The sequence below is a fragment of the Plectropomus leopardus genome, chromosome 10, assembly GCF_026936395.1.
Source record: "Plectropomus leopardus strain MGB_pleo_1.0 chromosome 10, ASM2693639v1, whole genome shotgun sequence".
Classification (NCBI taxonomy): Eukaryota; Metazoa; Chordata; class Actinopteri; order Perciformes; family Serranidae; genus Plectropomus; species Plectropomus leopardus.
The window spans coordinates 30,692,537-30,712,897 of record NC_142185.1 but is presented as its reverse complement, the minus strand read 5'-3'; the positions used below and the strand labels follow the sequence as shown (position 1 = coordinate 30,712,897).

The 20,361-nt window shown below is 37.9% G+C and overlaps 3 protein-coding genes across 7 annotated transcripts in view; all 3 read right to left on the bottom strand.

Moving 5' to 3' along the window:
• Positions 1-131: 131 nt before the first annotated feature.
• Positions 132-7,002, bottom strand: LOC148188567 (CD209 antigen-like protein C). 2 transcript variants are annotated; one of them, XM_088083558.1, is made up of 6 exons: positions 6,639-6,992; positions 6,462-6,563; positions 5,266-5,412; positions 4,997-5,139; positions 946-1,046; positions 132-568 (listed from the first exon to the last, which is right to left on the bottom strand). In XM_088083558.1, exons 1-6 carry the CDS (start codon positions 6,709-6,711, stop codon positions 424-426), a joined length of 711 nt encoding a protein of 236 aa, XP_087939684.1. In that variant the 5' UTR covers positions 6,712-6,992; the 3' UTR covers positions 132-423. The 2 variants fall into 2 exon arrangements, with proteins under 2 accessions (XP_087939684.1, XP_087939683.1); XM_088083557.1 differs by having other exon boundaries at positions 6,462-7,002.
• Positions 7,003-7,103: 101 nt separating this feature from the next.
• Positions 7,104-10,919, bottom strand: LOC121949580 (CD209 antigen-like protein C). The gene is made up of 6 exons (XM_042495310.2): positions 10,772-10,919; positions 10,593-10,694; positions 9,736-9,894; positions 8,729-8,871; positions 8,035-8,138; positions 7,104-7,691 (listed from the first exon to the last, which is right to left on the bottom strand). The coding sequence occupies exons 1-6, from the start codon at positions 10,839-10,841 to the stop codon at positions 7,538-7,540; spliced, it is 732 nt and encodes a 243-aa protein (XP_042351244.2). The 5' UTR covers positions 10,842-10,919; the 3' UTR covers positions 7,104-7,537.
• Positions 10,920-12,167: 1,248 nt separating this feature from the next.
• Positions 12,168-20,361, bottom strand: part of parp4 (poly (ADP-ribose) polymerase family, member 4) — a 34,762-nt gene continuing 26,568 nt past the window's right edge. For 3 of the 4 annotated variants that reach the window (XM_088083545.1, XM_088083547.1, XM_088083546.1), the window contains 5 exons: positions 19,599-19,664; positions 18,595-18,661; positions 17,810-17,912; positions 16,475-16,607; positions 12,168-15,296 (listed from right to left, as the gene is read on the bottom strand). In XM_088083545.1, the coding sequence (XP_087939671.1) occupies positions 15,089-15,296; positions 16,475-16,607; positions 17,810-17,912; positions 18,595-18,661; positions 19,599-19,664 (577 nt within the window). In that variant the 3' untranslated portion in view covers positions 12,168-15,088. The remainder of the gene's footprint in view (positions 15,297-16,474; positions 16,608-17,809; positions 17,913-18,594; positions 18,662-19,598; positions 19,665-20,361) is intronic. The other variant, XM_088083548.1, reaches the window with a different exon arrangement.

The window sequence follows — 20,361 nt, the reverse complement described above, 5'->3', positions numbered from 1 at the left end:
CAGCTTTTGATTTGAGTGTACTGAATTATTATTTTTTCCAATGAAAATTCACTAAAATACTAAAACTAAATATTGAAGTATTACCATTAACATACCATTAAAGTTTGTTTGTTAAATACTCAAACACAATATCTGTCTTTGTCTTTTATTCCAAAGGATTATTATTGCTTGCAAAAAAGAGCCTTTATGTTCTCCTGGAGGAAGATGAACATGAAACTGAAGAGAAATCGGTTACATTGCAGCTTCTGGGTGAATATCATACTTTGTTACAAACAGGTGTGTGTTTATCGACAAGAACACACACAGACACACACACACACACACACATTGGCTAGAACAACAGTGACTCATCTCATCATGACGATGAGCCGAGCTTACATTGCAGAAGCATTTTCAGATTATGATCTCAAACAGACAACAATGTTATGCTGTTTTCTCACAGATCCACTGAAATTGTAATCGACATGGCCGGTCATTCCAGTCTTTGTTAGGTCTGATATGTGCACAGTCCTCTTCACCATTCTGAGGATCTCCACCACCGTTATCAGGCTGGGTCTCCGCCCACCTCCTAACAGGTTAATGAACAAGAAGATCATGATACTGTAAATCTGACATAAACTCTTTCTCTAGTAGTACATCATGCTTTTTACTCAAAATACCCTCCCTTATCATTAGTATTATCAATATTATCATTAGCAGTAGTAGTAATTATTATTACTGCTTTAAGTATTACAATGCACAGCAGTTCTGGTTTCTGCAAGGCTCGCTTTGTGCTGCCTGATTTTGTGTTGCTTCAGCTGCTCGGGAAACTCCGTTTAAGCCATCAGCACAGCAGATATGAAAGAGAGAACTTTCTGCTGGAAATTCAAATTAAATAAATTATACTGTAATATAAAATAATGGATGCATATGGTAAATATTTATTTAACCAACGTCAGGCCTTACCAAAGAGTCAGCGGGGTGCCATCTATCCATTTCCAGGTCCCCTCCTTTTCTCTGTCAGTCAAACCAATCCAAGCATATGTTCTGAACTCATCAAGAAACATCTATTCAATATAAAGAAGCCAACATGATACTTTAGTTTTAACCACAATGTACTGTATGTGCAGTTCACAGTTTATTTTAACACAAAACTCAGCTGTAACCTTATTATCATAATCAAATATTAAGTGGAGGAAGAAGCAAATACCGTAAAATACCGTGTTAAATGTTTTGTATGGAGGCGACATAGCATGAGCACTGCATTAGGTTTTATTGTGCCTGCTAAGGTGGTCAAGCAATGGTACTGGGGCAAACTAATCAGGATAAACAAAAAAATGCATACACTTTGGTATAAGGCTAAAAGAGCACAAACCTCAATCATGGCAAACCTACAAATTTTCTATACCAGGCCCCCAGGATGTGAGCTGGACTTTGAAGTCAATTTTTGAATTAGCCAAACAGTTGAAGTACATGATGGCCTGTGGCCCAAAAAGACTTTTCTCATTGACTTCCATGGTGAAAGAGACATTTGCTAATCAGTGGATACATATTTATGAGCACCACAAGCCCTGCAAAATGGTTAACTCTAGTACTGGAATTTGATCCATCCAGTCTATCCATCTGACTTACCGGTTTATTCTCATTCAAGTATGGCAAACTGCTTCTAAACAACAAACTGCTTCTTCTAAAAGAACATCCAACAAAAACTGGTCAAAGGAGGAGTTGAGACAAGATATTTAATGTTCAAACTGATAAACTTTGTTGTTGTTTTTTTTTTTGCAAATATTCATTTATTTTGCATTTAATGCTTGCAACACATTCCAAGAAAGGTTGGGACAGGGGCATGCTTACCACTGTGTTACATCACTTCCTTTTAACAACACTCAATAAACATTTGAGAACTGAGGACACTAATTGTTGAAGCTTTGTAGGTGGAATTCTTTCCCATTCTTTGATGTACGACTTCAATTGCTCAACGGTCCGGGGTCTCTGTTGTCGTATTTTGCGCTTCATAATGCGCCACACATTTTAGGCAGGCAGGCCAGTCTAGTACCCACACTCTTTTACTACAAAGCCACACTGTTGTAACACGTGCAGAATGTGGCTTGGCATTGTCTTGCTGAAATAAGCAGGGACGTCCCTGAAAAAGACATTGCTTTGATGGCAGCATATGTTGCTCAAAAACCTGTATGTACCTTTCAGCATTAATGGTGCGTTCACTGATGTGCAAGTTACCCATGCCATGGGCACTAATACACCCCTATACCATCACAGATGTTGGCTTTTGAACTTTGCGCTGATAACAGTCTGGATGGTATTTTTCCTCTTTGGCCTGGAGGACACGATGTCCATGATTTCCAAAGACAATTTGAAATGTGGACTCGGAGAAGCTGGTGATGTTTCTGGGTGTTGTTGATATATGGCTTTTGCTTTGCATGGTAGAGTTTTAACTTGCACATGTAGATGTTGCAATAAACTGTGTTAACAGACAATGGTTTTCTGAAGAGTTCCTGAGCCCACGTGGTAATATCCTTTCTAGAATGATGTCGTTTTTAATGCCGTACAGCCTGGGGGATTGAAGGTCATGGGCATTCAATATTGGTTTTCCTTGACACTTTTGTGCAGAGATTCTCTGAATCTTTTGATGATATTATGGAGTATAGATGATGGAATTCCTAAATTCCTCGCAATTGTACGTTGAGAAACGTTATTAAACTGTTGGACTATCTGTTTACGCAGTTGTTCACAAAGTGGTGAACTTCGCCCCATCCTTGCTTGTGAACGACTGAGCCATTGTTTCCAGTTAACCTGTTCACCTGTGGGATGTTCCAAACAGGTGTTTTTTGACCATTCCTCAACTTTCCCAGTCTTTTGTTGCCCCTATCCCAGCTTCTTTGGAACATGCTGCAGGCATCAAATGCAAAAGAAGTGAATATTTGCAAAAATCAATAAAGTTTGAACATTAAATATCTTGTCTTTGTAGTGTGTTCAATTGAAGATAGGTTTAAAAGGATTCACAAATCATTGTATTGTGTTTTTATTTACCTTTTACACAAAGTCCCAACTTCATTGGAATTGGGGTTTGTATTTAAATCAATATTTTTAAGATAAGGGTCCAAACAGTGACAATGCCAGTGGGTCCATTAATTTTTCTTATAACTTATTATATAGGCAAGACCACTTTTAACTTTTTTACAGTTCAGTAGATGCATTAAGGGATGAGGAGACAAGGGTTGATTCAATGGGACACCATAAGTGCACATTGTGGTGCGCAACTGTAAGCAAAAGAAAAAAGAAGTGCTGGGCAAGTTGAAGGTTTGTTAAAGATCTTGAAAGGATCTGAGGCCATCTTCATTACATACATCGGACAATGTATGAACTCCCTGTTTTTGCCAATGGGGAAAGGTGGCTGGCTTTCCACCTAAAAGTAATAAATTGTTTTGAAATATAGGGGTATCTAAGTGCTATTTAGTGTCCCATTGACCTATTCTAGCAATCGGGTTCCAAACCTGAATTGAGTGTTCAATGGTTGGTCCAAATTTAATATGACAATAATTTTGAGAGAAACCGGTAAAAAGAACATCTTTAAAAGTATATGGAGATACAACATGCTTCTCCATCTCCACCCATGGTACATCAAAATCCTTATCAACCCATCTTGACAGTGGCCTGAGCATGAAGGAGAGATAATACATTTTGATATTGGGAACAGATAACCCTCCTGCCTTCCCCCTGTTTTGGAGTATAGCGTTACTATATCTTGGATGTTGATCCCGTCATATTAATTTCTTACATAGAAATTTACTTTTGGTGGTGTAGTTATGTTATGCATAGTAATATTTCGTTGCTTCATGTTGCATGCACGGCTTGTGTTCTGTCTTTGGAGTTCCTGTTTGTTGTGGCTATTGCTGTCTTCTGGTTCTGTTCCTGTGTGAATTTTATCATTGTACAGATTTTGAAACATCTTGCCAAAGCACTACAGATGAAAATTAGACATATGGCTATCATGTTGTCCTTATAAATAAAATGAATGAAAAGTAAACCAGAAGTAGCTGACAACAAGGCTGTCTTATGCAGAACAATAATTAGATAAGAGAACCCAACATGGTGCCTCTTCAGTTAAAAGTAAATGCTTGCCTGGTGCATACGCAACAAAAACTTACTAGCTTCCAGGGTTACTTTGGGGTTTTGCAGTCCTAAACAAAAATGCACATTGACATTTCTCCTGCTAACCACTCCCCCACATCTTTACTTAACCACCTCGAGTTTCCACTTTCCTCGTTAAATTTACATAGTATCAATCATCATTTTGAAATAGCTTTTCTGAGCACAAGGAAAGTTTTACAACAAACACTGCAAGCAGCGCTGGCCCTGAGCATAGGCTGTATAGGCGAATGCTGAGGGTGCCGTCATCCACAGGAGGACGCCAAAAAGAATCAAAATGTACAGTGTACAATAACAATTACTATTATTGCCAATAGTATTACTGCTATCATTTCGAAATATGACATAAGCCCACAACAACATCACTGCATCGAAAAGAAGCTTATTAAATAATGGAGAGGCCTTTTATTCTGGTTTCCTGTCGCCTGCGGCCCCCCTTCCCTGGCTCGTTCCACTTTACCTGCCCTCTGGGGAGAGAGGGGGTTATCTGATTCTGAAGTGACGTGAGATGAAGATGCTGATAACTGATTAGTAATGTCTAACAAAAAGCTCTCTGGCGCCCAGAGGAGGAAAAGAAGGATGGAAGAAGAAGAAAGACGGGGGAAAGACAAAGGTACAGTAACGTTAATATGATGACGAATGGATGAAATTAATAGTTTATTGCATTGTAGTTACCACTGTTGGAGCACAGCGTAACTGTTACTACAGGTTACTGTTTTGTCTGTCTGTTTTCCACAGTGAGATAGCGCACTGAGACAGGCATGAATTTGCAAACACACTAACAAGCGCGCGCACACACACACACACACACACACACACACACACACACACACACACACACACTCTGTACCTGCTCTGCAGAGCTGTCGATCACCACCAGATCTGCTCCTCTGTCTCTGCAGTCCTTTCTGCCTTTATCCCAGGAGCCACTCGCATCAGAGAGGAGATAACAGGCAGAACTGAACTTCCTCCATCCTGCAGGACAAGTTTTCTCTGTCAAATTAAAAAAAAATAAAAAAAGACATTACAGATTAACAGGACTCATGTCACTTTCAGGACCCTATAATAATGCTCATTTGGTTGGTGTAACCTTGTTGAAGGGTTTGAGAGTTGTCCAACCTGCAGTCATTTCATTGATTCTGGCTTTCAGTCTGTCTCTGTCTTCAGTCAGGGAAGAGATCTTGTTTTCACTGGCCTGGAGACGCTCAGTCAGGTTGTCTTTGATCATGGAGAGATCTGCAACTGTTCCACTTTGAGAGACACGGCCTGAAATCATCAACAGACATTTCACTAAGACACAAATTATCTTCTGCATTCACACAAATGTCCACTGTATTTCAAATGACTTCACACTTCCTTCATATTTTCCCCATGATTGTGAAAGATAACCCGAATACTCTTAACCAACCTGTGAGAAATGAAAGAGCGTAGAGAAACTGTAGCAGATCTTACCACCATGTGGTGCTAAAGAACACCCATTAAATGTGCCTTTTTTCTGTATATTATTTACACACAACGTATGTGACATGTAAATCAAATGTCTGTCATACAACGCCTACTTTCTGTTGTGAGTAAGTGGCGCAAAAACTGTGACTCAATATTGGCATGTAGACGTCTTTGGTGCAGGACACATCAAGCATGAGAAAGTTGACAATGTACTAGAAATTATTTGCACAAGTACAAACTTGCTCTCAGTGCTTTTAAACGATTTGCTCAAAAAAAGAGAAATCAGAAATCTAAAAACAACAAACAAAAAAAAACGTCAAGTGAAAAGAGTGACGCACATCTATAGAGGGAACATTTTCATCTTCCAGAGTATGATGATGCTGATAGTTCAGCCGAACTTTAACCCTTTATAAAACCTGAGCAGATTGGCTTGATTTCTTTTAAAAACATGGGAAAAGGGCAACTTAGGGAAAAATGACTCAAAAATTAGCAAGAGATTAGTAATATGTCCAAGGAATTTGCCTAAAAATAAGCATGAAAAAAGATAAAAAGAAGGAAATTACCTTAAACAGTGCTTGAAAATTATCATGATTCTATAAGATAACTTTGAACATGTAATATGATAATTATAGTTTTTTTCCTGGCTGTTTTTCTTTTTCCCTACGTATTTTTTACTAGCTTTTGAAAAATAATTCTCTAAATGTACTAATTTCTTGCAATTTGTGGAATTTTTTCACATATTTTGGAAAGAAAACAAACATATTTGCTCAGAGCTCAAAGATTTAAATACTTGTTACAGCCATTTTAAAGCAGCACAAGAAAGGTGACGGGATGCAGGTTTTAAAGGGTTAACTTTGATTGTGACTCACAGTGAACGCTGAGGCCGATGACTCCGACCAGCAGCAGAACAGAGAGCAGCCCCAGACAGAGAACAACAGCTCCATGAAATCTCCTCTCTGAGCTCCTGGGACCTGAACTCAGAGCAGACCAGTGAACACAGTCAATATTACAACAGCAATAATAACAATGATAATAAATATTCTTACCTGTCTGATTTCTTAAGGGTCCTCTTGAGTCAACAGGTTTGTCATATTCAGCATTGGCATAGATTTCCTCCATTGATGCCAACGATTTTCTGATGGGTCAGCTATGCAGCACAGACTGGGTTATATGTTAGTGACTAAGTCTTGTTGGTTGCATTAACATTTGTCATGCAAAGACATCATTTTCTGTTAAGTCACATCCTGCTTAGTTGCTTCCCAATAATGGCAAAAAAACAGACAGGTAGTGCATACACTGCAGAGCAAAGTTCAAATAATCTTGCTTTCTAACCTGTTTCCCTTCACCTCTACAGAAAACATCACAAGGTCAAGGAAAAATGAGAAGGAACATTCATCAGGACTTGTTATTGACATGGGTCTGCTGACATGAAACTACAATGTTCCTTATATTTTCAGATCTACCACAACTTCTGCATTCTTTCAGCTACAAAGACTATTCAAATATCGAAACCTTATGCAAATATGTTTATTTGTATTTGTACTTTTAATGCTTTTCAAAATATGAAGTATTTATGACTTGGTCGCCAGGTTGGAAATAGTCAAAATGCATGGCCTGAACAAACATTCTCATTTTACAGCTAAACAGCACACTAAAATATGGACGAGACAGGCAATGCAGTCACACAGTCTGATACATATGTAATCAGTGCTGCCGAGCTCGACAGTTTGAGCAATGACTGTCATGATTGACAGCTGCGTGAAAGAATCCTTGGCTCTGATTGGTTGTACTTGTTCATGTACAGAGATGCCATTGAAAGCAATGTCAAAAGGCAGAAATGTTCTTGGACTATCCGTCTCATCTCCTCCTGCGTGGATTTAGTGACAGTTTCAGCAAATTTGACAAAATATTACTTTTATAATTTAACAACTACAGCTTCTAAATGCTAGGCTATTTTTTCACAGATCCATGGCAGAGAGTCCTCACATCTCAAATCATTCCAGTTTGATCGAGTCTGTCTGCTGGCTAAAATTTCTACACAGTCCTCTTCACCCCACCGTGGATCTCCACCACCGTTATCAGGCTTGCCGTTCCAGTACCTACAGGAGGTCAGTAAGGAAGTGTTTTTTCAAAGGATTTTTCACTTTCCCCAAGTGACCCACTAAGGCCCAAAACAAAACAAAAAACAACAACAACAAAAAAAAAAACACCTCAAAACATTTAATGCAGCTTTAAGTTTTTCTCATGAACAAAAATTTTGGATTCTTGGCTTTTAACAACTAAGTTTACTTCTCAATGTATAGCAGCTACGCTTATAAGAAATGTTGAACATTCAGTTTCCTTTGATTCATATAATAATTATTCCGACATTTAAAAAATGAACCCGGTAACGTGGGGCAGCAGTTGCATGTCTCTAACAATATAAGGTTCTCTGAGCCTTACGCATCAGTCAGTGGAGATCCATCCGTCCATTTCCAGGTGCCCTCGTTGTCTCTGTCATTCAAACCAATCCAAGTGTGTCCCCTGACGAAATTAGTGAGAAATTCCTGTTCAAAATAAAAAAACAAAAAGTTAGAATGGTGCGTATATCTTAAATTTAAAAGTGCAATATGTCAGACGTGGAAATAATTTTAGTATAGGCATTTAAAAAATGACCTAACTCTCAGTGTGAAGAAGTCACATCTTCGACGTTTTGTCTATGATGCTGATGTGTTGTACTGCAGTTAATAACTATTAATAACAATTGATAACTTATGTGTGTGAAAATCATTGTAGCTTATACACAGTTAAAGTCCAAAGCTGTAACTACTAAATATATAGTAGATATTTATAAAGAATAAAATTCCTAACAAGAGATGGGAGTGCAGTAACATTTAATACCCACAAAATAAAAACAAAAATAACAAAAAAAACATAGTTACAATCCACCATAAAAAAGCATCTTTGCAACAAAAACATTACATTTAAAAAGCACAAAACTATAATAATCAATAAATTAAGTTCCTAATTTGGATCAAGACTAAAAAGAAAAATGAGTTGAGTAGCACATACACACACGCACGCACACACGCACACACATACGTACGCACACACACACACACACACACATATGCACGCGCACATGCACACACACTACCTGTTCTTCATAAGTGTCTATGATCACCAGATCTGCTCCTCTGTCTCTGCATTCCCGTCTGCCGTTTTCCCAGGAATCAGACACAGTGGAGAGGAAATAACACGAACAATGAAACATCCTCCACCCTGCAGGACAGGTTTTCTCTGTCAAGAAACAAACAAAAAAAAGATCAAAGATCAAGAGCAAGACTCATGTCCTTCTACTAGTAAGTTGTTGATCATGTGACTTCCTGATGAACTCCACCAATGCATTTAACACACCCTGTTCAAAATGAAGCATATTCATTTGTAATAACTGTCTATCATGAATAGATTTTATATTTTGGAGACATTATATTTTATCCCTGTGTTTTAACTGTTGGCTTGCATTGGATTCTTTGTTTTTCTTTTCACTTGCATGACTTTTTTTTATACATGTAACTGTTGTGTACATGAATCTAAAATAATTCCCCCCTCATCTTCAGTCAAGTTACTCATATAATTGAGTCAGTTACTTACAGCGCTGTTTCTAACTTACACAACAGTTACCAGGACAAAAGAAAGGTGATAGAAAAATAAACAATCCAAGTTGTATTGTCAATTGATGACAATCTTAAGAGGAAGTGAAGTGAAGTCTTACACACACACACACACACACACACACACACACACACACACACACACACACACACACACGCATATACACATTATATAGGAAGTTTATTACTAATACTAACACCGCTGCTGCTACTACTACCATGAATAAATCCATTCATATTTAAGTTGACTCAGCTGAAAGCTGCCACATTTAAAACATCACATTTGCACTGAAACTGTGGCTTTCAGCTATAATATAGATGATAATAAGACTTCTAGTTGGAAAACGTGGCTTGTACATAAATAAATTCATGTTTAAATAAACCAAGAGGTTGAAATAAAGTTATATGGACAAGGCTAATGGACTGTAAGTACAGTTCACAGAGCTGAGAGTGGGATAAAACAATGTCAGATGGTGTTCATTACACTCACTCTGTTTGAACAAACTCTGAAGTCTGTCCAGCTCTTGACTCAGTTCAGTGAGGCTGGCGTTCAGCACGTCTCTCTCTTTAATTCTGGCCTGGAGATGCTCAGTGAAATTGGCTTTGACAGTGGTGAAAACTATAGCTGAATCACGGGCGAGGTCACGATCTGAAAGAAATCAAGATAATAACACCTCATGAATTCATGCTGATACTACGTTTCTGTATTTTAGTCAAAATATTTCCTTATGTTGCCCTAAGGTTCTAAAAAGATGCTCAGTAGGGACTGTTTTTTATTTATGAGAGGAGAGGAGGAACATCAAATATTTTTTTAATTACTGGGGAGGTACCATAGATGTATTGAGAGAACTGGATACAGCATCAAACATGGTCCCTGGTTCATTTTTAAGAGAGTTACTAAATGCAAAATTAAGTCCAGATCTATGCAGTCTATTAAACAACTCAACACAAAGCTGAAGTGAAACTCTGTTATGACTCTAGTTTTATGGCGCTTCAGTGGACCGAATCAATGCAGTCGTCTAGTCCCTGTAAAATTGCTGATTCTGAACGAGTCGGATAAAGATCTTGAATATGACCTTTTAGGAGGAAAAAACATTTGACTGTCACAAATGTTTAAAGAAGTTAATTTTTCTTATTAGTTGGTTATTTAATTTTTTCTATCTATTTAATAGATTTAAAAAAAACAACTATTTTTTAAAGGTAAAAGAACGACAATGAAAAGTAATGTAAATAATGGATAAAAGTCAAAAAAGAAAAGCATTAATTTAGTAAAATAAGTGCATCTTTCAAATCAGAATATCCCTTTTGAAAGTCAGAGGCTAAAACTGATTTAAAATTCAGACTCACAGTGCACAGTAAGGCCGATGAGTCCGGCCAGCAGGCAAAGGCAGAGCAGCCCCAGACAGAGGATAACAGCTGGATGAAATCTCCTCTCTGAGCTCCTGGGACCTGAACACAGAAGAAAACCAGTGAATACAGTTAATATTACAACAGTGGTGATAGCATACATCTGTTCACATACTCACCTGCTGGAGCTGCTGAAGGGCTCGTGTCGACAGGTTTGGCATTTTCAACATTGACATAGATTTCTTCCATCGCTCACGAGGATGTCAAGTATTTCTTAGGTCAGCTCTGCAGCGAGGGCTACAGCACACGTAAATGATGAAACTGCTGGTCATCATTTCTGTCTTTAAAAGAGGAAGTCATGAGTGTGAAAAAAAGCCACATCTGTGCAATGATTGTCACATGAACAGAATTAAGTCCTTACCAGGACCCCGAGAGGAAGACCTAAGATAAATTAAAATCAAGTCTCAATTGTCATTTTACATTTATTTATATCCCCACATTTAACCATACAGTGCAAATATTTTTAAGTCTAATTTAATCTGTCATATACCTCTGCACCCTGTCTGTGCTGGAAAAATCAGCTAAAGAAATGAAAAAATGTCCTACCTCATGGAGATCTCAGTGGGATACCAGACAGATTTAAGAAAAATGATTCGCCAACAATTCTGATAATAATCAATTAATCATTTCAGTTTTTTTTAGAGCAAAAATTTCACACATTTACCCAACCCAACCTCTTGAGAAGTGAGAATTTTGCTGCTTTTCTTTGTCATTTATGATCGGAAATGAGTCTTTGGGTTTTGGACTGTCAGGTGGATATGAGGAGCAAACTGAAGATGTCTCTTTAAGTTCTGAGAAATTGTGATGAGTATTTTTACACAAACAATATAACACACAAGTACAAACACGGGACGATCAGAGCGCGCTGCTCGGAGGTGGAAGTGTTTCATATTGTCATGCTTTTCGTAAAAATTCTTGTGTTTAGGAAGAACTGCGCATGCGACTAGATAAATGAATCAAGTTGTGAGAATTTGCAGTTTTATTTTTTTTAATTCTTTGCTCACCGTGAATAGAGGACATGTGAGACAGTTTTCTTCTTGAATTTAAGGTAAAGTGCAGTGAGCAATTGATATACAAATAGTGATTTTCAAAATATGCTTAAAGTATTCCTTGAAGCAGATTTTGACGATTATCGGGATAATATAATATCCCGATAATATATATTTTCATATACCATGCCTAATTAATACAAACTTAATGACCCATGAGAAAGGGCTGTCCTGAATCTTTCAAAACTTCAACTGTCGATTACCACAGCAGAGACATCGCCACTTTTCTGGCCAGGACTGTGCCCCCAAAACCACCTAAACATGACCATTTTGCCAACCATGACCAGGTGGTTTTTGTGCTTAAACCTAACTATACATTAACCCATAACTTTCAACGTTTCTGCTACATAATAAGGTGCAAATGTAACATCTGTGACTTGCAGAAAGAGGCAAAAAAACAAGAGAGAATTTATGCAGAGTTAATTTTAATATGTTGATAAACAGAGAGAGAAAGAAGCACTCAAGAAACATTTTAAAAGATTTTATTTCTGATCATGATTACAAACACAATAACAATAACTTCCACCACAACAAGGAACATGACACTTGATAAAGCCAGCAACCTAATAGTTAAAATCATTTGTGTGCAATTAACGCTTTGATTTTTTTTTCCTCCAAAGTACTCTAAATTGTCTTCGTATTTTTATGATCAGCAAAGTAATATTCAGTAGAGTGTTCTTCACTTGATAGCATCTTTTAGGGGAAACTAAAGCTGTCTGAGAAGAAAAAGAGAAGTGGTAAACCAGCATTCTTATCTTAAAACAGCAACTTGTTCTGGTCCGCACATGAGATATTCTCCAGCTGTCTGTCTTGCTTTTCTTTCAGATGTTTGAAGTTGTGTTCAGCCAATTCCAGAAAAAATACAAATAAAATGATAAAAGACCTGCCATTGCGATAACTAGTTGTATCTATAATAGTACATAGATATTTGCTGTAAGCGCTTATCATTGTTCTTTTTGCTGCTTTTACACTAACAAAACCAAGACTAGATGCTAAAACACTGAAACTTAAGTTACAGAAAACAGCTGTGAGAATACAAGATGATTTGTACATAACAATCTTTAAACTGTTTCCTTTTATATTTACTCATTTTAAGTGTTTCTTGAACTTACATTCTAAAATACAATAATAAAAGACGCTAAGAGGCAGTTATATATGTAAGGCAAGGCATACTCTGTACCACTTTAGGAATGTCGTTTAATTCAAACTCATTTTGTATGAATTAATAATCTATGATGTAAAGCCAAAGCTCACAATTAATGTGCTCACACTGTACGGTCTGATCATCAAGCTACGACCTGAGAGCTCTCTGTACGTGTAAAAGCAGCCCGTCAGCCCCTGCGGACCATCCTGGCTCTTGACAACTGTTGAAAAAGATTAGTTTGAAAGCTCTGAGGCAGGTATTAGTAACAATGCCAACAAGGCAGAAGGGTGCTGCCTGGATAATCTGTGCAATCCTGTGTGCCGAAACCTCCAAGAAAAAGAGGCGCCGGCGCATGTGGACACGCAGATGGCTTGAAAGACGTGGACTGCATGGTTTGTCCATTTTGCAGAGAACTGGAGGTAAGCTTACTACTTTTAACTTGAGAGCTGACATTAGATTTGCTAACGTTCCTTGTGCAGATGCTACCAGCCATATACTGCACTTACGACATTATCACTACTTGTTGCTGAATTTTAATCTGGGGACGTCCAGCGGTGTGTTGCCATGGCATATGGCATATATGGAATGCCCCCCTTGCGTCAACTATGCGAGAGCCTACGCCGGCTGACCAACATTTCTGACATGTCAGATATCATCCGACTATCTGACGGCTGTTCGGGAGCAGATGATCAGTCCTCGCTTCTCGCTTTGTGCCGCACGGCAAACGACGCCCGATGATGCAGAGATTCAGCCCAACTCTTAAATAAGTTGTGCGAATCAAAAATGGGGTCAAAAAGGGCTAAACTTGGTTTAAGGCAAGGCACGTTGATTGGTAATGCACATTTAAAACACATGCACTCAGGAAAAAAGGTCACACAGAGTAACCAGGTTACACAGGTAATCAGATTACTCATGGACACCTGCAGCAGGTCAGTCATGAGATTTTCTTCACTAATCTGACCTTATTTTGGAAATATCACTGCATACTTTAACTGTAATGCTGAAAAAACAGATTTTGATTTTTTACAGGTGCATGTGTGTGTGTGGCGGTGGGAACACAGCTGTATCTTAATTTAAAAAGTCGAAAGTTCAGAGGAAACACACTTCTGCTAAATAGCTTCAGTTGCAGTCTAATTTTGGACGGGATTGTTCTGAGCACGCTGCCGCACTGCTATGAGCTTTCCTTTTTACCTGCTGTCACAGAGATACTTTCCCTGCCATAGATGAGTGTACACGAGAAAAGACAATTCGAAACATGAGAATCAGTAAACACAGCCAAGAAGTTTGCTCTCTCAAGGAGAAATCTAGCAATCGAATACCCTGCACCGATTAAGGAAACATGTTTGTTGTACTTATATAGTTTAAGAAATCAGATACTGGGGAAAGCCAGCTGAATCTGGTTATTAAAGAGCACTGAAACACACTGACTGGGTATGGGTATCAGAAACCAATACTAAACTGGTACCACTTCCAGACTAGTCGGTACCATAATATGGATAAGCTGATATTGGTATTTATGTTAATCTACAGGGTTCCAACACATTTTTACCAGTTCATTTTCAAATCTTCATTTTATGTCATTTCCATGAATTTAAGTATGTGTTAGAATCATCACTGTTGGTGTCAGTATCACTTCAAAGGTACTGGTATCAGTACTGGTATGATCATTTTTTTTAAAACGATACCAAGCCCTAGTTAGAGCGCTGTCACCAAAACGACCACCACGTCCTGTATCATTGATGCAGTCTTTGTTCGGGACACATCAGGATACATTTATGATTACACTATGAAATAATTATCTTAGTGTTTATACCGGTTTTATTTTATCCATTTTTAATTTTCTTTTATTTTTTATTTGTTATATGTTTGTGTTGTTTTATCTATTTAATGTACAGCACTTTGCTTCGGCTGTGGTTGTTTTTAAGTGCTTTATAAATAAAGTTGAGTTGAGAAAAAAATGTGATCAAATGCCATGTTTTTTTTCTTTGCGTCGCATTATGCAGAGTAGTATCAGTAAGAGTTTAGATAAGTATCAGTGTCAATAAGCTGTTGCAGCACTGATCTTTGTATCAATAAAACACTCCCCATCCTTCGCACTGACAGAAACAGTTCAGAAGTTCTTTTATAAGCCAAAGAAATGCTCGCAAATCTACGTAAAAATAAATCTAAAAGATAATTTCATAACCTCAAAAAGTCAAACTGGTAAGAATTTCTCACGTTAACTTATGTTCGTGCTGGCCGTCTCAGTGGACGAGTAGAGGGGCGGCGGTCATCTGCAGGTTCAGACCACTGAGGGGCGAGAATGGAGGGAAGCCTTCGAAGCCCAGCAGCTGACGGGTGGAGGACTCCCAGCTCAGACCAAACTCCAGCCGGCTGTAGACACACGGGTACTGCCGGTCAGCCCAGCAGACCCAGTCTACTGCTTTCTTCACCTCCTCCCACCGCTCAGGTCTGGAATTTAAAAAGAAAAAAGTCAGCTGTTACCCTAAAAACAGACTGTGACATTTGGCAAGCTTTTAAGTTTAGTGCGGCTACACTGTGACAGATAGATGGAATAAAGTTGGAATAACATCAAGGTTTATGTATGCAGACTGTTTGAACTGTTGAAATCACCTCCTGAATCGCAGGCTTTGTACACTGACGTCAACTCGCAAGAACAAAACATCGTCTGTGAGCATCATCTATCTACGCTCCTGCAGTGGCCAGAGTAAAATGTAGACAACGTGAACGGAGCCGTCACTATAGTGGCATTTATGTTTGCATTTATTTATGTATGTTTTGCATTTATGTTCCAGTGTTGTTTTTTTGTTGTTTTTTTCCTTCCCAAAAACAAAATGCCACTTTATCCTAACACCCCAACAGCACACCTTATACCCCAATAAGTAATTAAAGCAAAAATAACCATAAAAAAATCCTTATTATTATTATTATTATTATTAAAATAATAAAATAAAATAAAATAGAAAGAACTGGAAGAAGGACACCATAGAATTTCGATGCAATGAGGATCAGACGGAAATGATAGATCCCTAATTTCTGAGGGTCAGAATTGTATCCCAGACTGTCTTTGATAGCAAGACTCTGGCAACGGCCATCCTTGAACCTTTCTCATTGTGCAAGGTAAGACAACCGTTTAAGAACCACGACCAAAGATATCGCCATGTTTCCCTCACGTTGGTCAGCTTTTGTCTGGGACAGCCCAAAATCATGCAGCGTACACAGGGCTTAAGAGGTAGTCACTGTGGGAATAGTGACAGCTGAGTTTACAAAACCATCCAGAGCAGAGAACTTCCATGAATGAGAACAAAAGGCTAAACCAGGCAAGTTTAATTTGGAGAAGTACTATAAAAGTACTGAAGGTCAATTCTAAGTGAAGTGCTGATAGCTTCCTCTCACAGTTCCTCTTCCCACAGTACACACCTTTATGCTCCACTCTGGAGTCGTCATATCATGTATCACATCAACCTTAACATGAGACATCAAACCCGCTTTTGTCTCTAAACGTCCTGTTTTGAATGTGTTTTGATTTCAGTATGTGCCTTTAAACTTCAGCTGATGTGTATTTACAAATACAAAAAAAGCCATTTATTTCAGTATCTTTGTGTTGTTTTGACCAGTTTTGGACAGACCTGGTCTGAGAGGAGTCGGTCAGGCAGAAGAGGGTGCGGAGCAGTTTGCCCTCCTCCAGCTTCTTCACCCTCATCAGCTGCAGAACCAGAAGAGTCGCCACCAGCCTCAGGATGTCTGCATGGGCCCTCGCACCTAAAAAACACACACACGCACGCACGCACGCACGCACGCACGCACGCACGCACGCACGCACGCACGCACGCACGCACACACACACACACACACACACACACACAGGGCCGACATTCCTGTCTTTAAGAAGCTGTCCTGGGCAGAGTTTTATAGTTGAGTGATAAAACTGGTAAAACTAGAAAACTGAAGGGTGGTGTCATGACATGCTAGCCTCTCAGGATGGAGGCTAATGTTTCAAAGTTAGGATAAATTTTGGCTAAGAAAAACAGCATGGCCGTTTCTGACCTCTGTCCTCAAGTCATATTAAAAAGAATGGATTCTACGGGTATCTGTAAGTCTCCCGTTTAAACTCATGCCCACTTTATGTTAGTTTCATGCAGCTTTTTGCTTGCAGTATAAATGTGTTATTTTTGTCTATTGTATTTGAATATTTCTGTATACTGCAGTACCTACATAGTCTTGAAATTGCTCCATCACAAAAGCCGACAATGTATTATTTTGGAGTGTGTGAGTCGCCACAAATCTGTGGATGAAACTAAATCAAAGAAGTTAACAGCATTGCTTTTAAATGGGGGGCAACTGACTGCAGACAATTCAACATCAGTCAACTAACGTGGCCATTCGATTCCTACTCAAGACAGTCTGGGAAGAATTGCTTTACTTTGTTAATATGGACTTAAAATGGAATTGCAAACATGCAATAAAAGAAATAAATTAATTGTGATTACAACTGAAATTCACAATTAATGAAAGTTTAGTTGATAAGTTTGTGTTTTAGTAAAATGAAAAACTTATGCTTTTATTTTCGATTAAATTACTGCAGTTCTCTTTTAACTGGCCTCCCAAAAACAGTCAAATGAGAAACTTCAGCTTATTTAATGTTGTGCAGCTAGACTTCTAAACCAAAACAGTTATAACTCTTCTTACTGGTCTCTGTACGTTTTACTTTGACTTTTACAACTTGTTTATCACCGCCTGTCTTGATTGTCTAATTGTTTTTTGTGTTAATGTGAATTACTTCAGGCTGCATTCCTTGTATGAAAAGTGCTCTATAAATAAAGTTTATTAATATTATTAAAATGTTACATTTAACTTGAAATGGAGCAATTTTACATTGTGATATTTTTTATGTCACAGTTGGCCAAAATGCTGTGAAATGAAAACAATTTTTCCACTCTGACACCGTTTCTGAGAGTTCTCACCTAGAGACTGGATGCCTTTGCTTTTCAGGAACACGTTGGCGAAGAGGTCGACGTTGACATTCATGAGTTCACCCAGCTGTGTTGTTAACTCCCAGTAACCCTCCTGCAACACAGACGCATTTTTTTATTTTTTACTTCCTGTGAAAGCGGTTACAACTCATGCCATCGAAACATCAACGTCTCACTTCCCCAAAGACTGTTGTATGAGCAAGCAGTTATGAACAAGGCCGGCCAAAAATAACCCTGACAGCAGCGCTTTTAAGCATCTACTGAATAAATATAATGCAGTATGTTACATGTTACATATACAGTGGTGGAATGTAAGTACATTTACTAAAGTACTGTATTTAGTGGTTTGATTTATGCTATTTTACACTTCTAGTGCACTTAAATATATTTATATATATATATTTTAAATCTTACCAACACATGCTTCATTTTTTGTAACATATTTGGAAAAAGCTACATACTTATACAAAAAAAATAAATAAATCTGTGACATAGTCCCCATGGATACCGGTTTGGGATAACCTATCAATAATGACAGGGCCCTTTAAGCCCTTTAGATGGTATCATTTATATGAGGATGAAACTGATAAGGTGGCCAATCTTTACACTAATAAAGAGATTGATTTATATGCAGACATTAACTTAGACATTTCCCAAAACATATACCTTTGTGCCATTATCTCCAAGTGAGAAGTGCAGTAACTCCTTTTCAGAAATTGAATTTTGCAGCTTTGAAAGATGCTGAGGCCACAGATCTAAAATGTGCTATAACTCACTGAATGCTGCAGCTTGAAGATCTCTGTCCATCTGATCTCTGGCACTTCAGGAACTAGACCCGTTTTCCTGAAACAACATGATCACAGCAGGACACTCAGTTTATACTGACATGCTGTTGTTCATTTAAAAACACAAATTGAAAGACACCGAGAAAGTGCTTGAAATACACTATACGACATTACTCACACAGACGGACCAATAATTAAAATATATTAGATTTTCCTTCCACCAGACAACATACAGATGAAACACTGGGATCCGAAATCTCAACAGAGGAAAATGAAGGCTACCAAATCTACAAGATGAAGGCCTGTAATTAACTATTTTTCATATAACATACATACATGTACATAACATAACATAACATAACATAACATAACGTAACATAACATAACGTAACATAACATAACGTAACATAACGTAACATAAGGTAACATAATATAAAATTATATTTTTGAAATTGGTGCTTGTCTCTGATGACAATTACTAGAGGTAGTATGGAGGTTTTAAAATTCAATCAATTACATAAGGCAGCTTTGGGAAAAGGAAACTGACATTAATATCACTGATCTGTTTCTTTATTACTCCCCAAAAAGAAGTCTAAAGTAATTGGGTCTCTGTACTGCTGCTTGAGCACATATATTTTGGTCTTGTCCATATGTTAAACCTTTTTTTGGAAAGAAGTGGGCCATTTAAGATTCTAGGACTGATTTCTGATTGCTCTTTTATCTTTTAGCACTTCCTAAATTTTCCTAGTAGCCAATGGTAAAATGACACATACTTTTTGTAGATTTTTGGCCGCAAGTACAAATACAACTACAAAATGCTGGCTTTGAAAGAAACCTCTCTTTATTTCCCCTTATCAACATAATTAACTCTGTAAACTCAGAAGGAGAAGAGGTATAAATACTGAGAAAATGGGATTGATATAACCATCTAGACTTTTACTATTTTATCTTCTTTGTTTTGTCTGAACCTTTTAAAATGCATTATGAACTTTTACCTGTGCATTTGTCTTCTACCTTTTTTCAGGGATTGTCTCATGAATCTTCCAGAATCCTTAACTCCTCTACGCTCACAAAACCCCCCAAAAACAAACACACAAAATTATAAAAACAAAACAAAACATACATGCAGCAATGGAAACACAAACACACATATGCTGACTTTGTCTTCTTTCTTCATGCATAGGTGAACATTAACAGAGGACACATGCAAAAAACTTTCAGTTAAAGGAGTAGTGTGTAGGATTTAGTGGCATTTAGTGATGAGGATGGCAGATTGGAGGCAGTTGAAGTTCTCCCATGTGTCAAGCATTCCTGATTAGAAACATTTTCTAATGAGATTAAAATCCAGTAAAAACACGGAATAAAGCAGTTACACACTAAAAATCACTTTTTGACTTGTTGCATATTGGCCGCTAGCTCAGCACCTGCCCATCTATGCAAACTGTGTTTGTCAGACGCTGTTTGGCTCCTTGCTGTAGGGGTCGCTCACTACGGTGGCCAATGTAAAAAATGCAAATGGCCATTTCTGGAGCCCTGCTCACCTTTTTTCTGATCTAGAAGTTTTTACTGTGAGCTGAATTATCCACAGATGTCTCTCAAAGCAAACAGTAAAAACATGGAATAAAGTAGTTTCTAGGGCTGGACCTGAATATTAGCAATTCGAAGATTTGTTAATTAAGTAGGTATTTCGTTTTCAGTTAAGTGATTTGGATATTCTTTTTTTTTTTTTTTTTGCCAAGGACAAATGTCACTTCATAA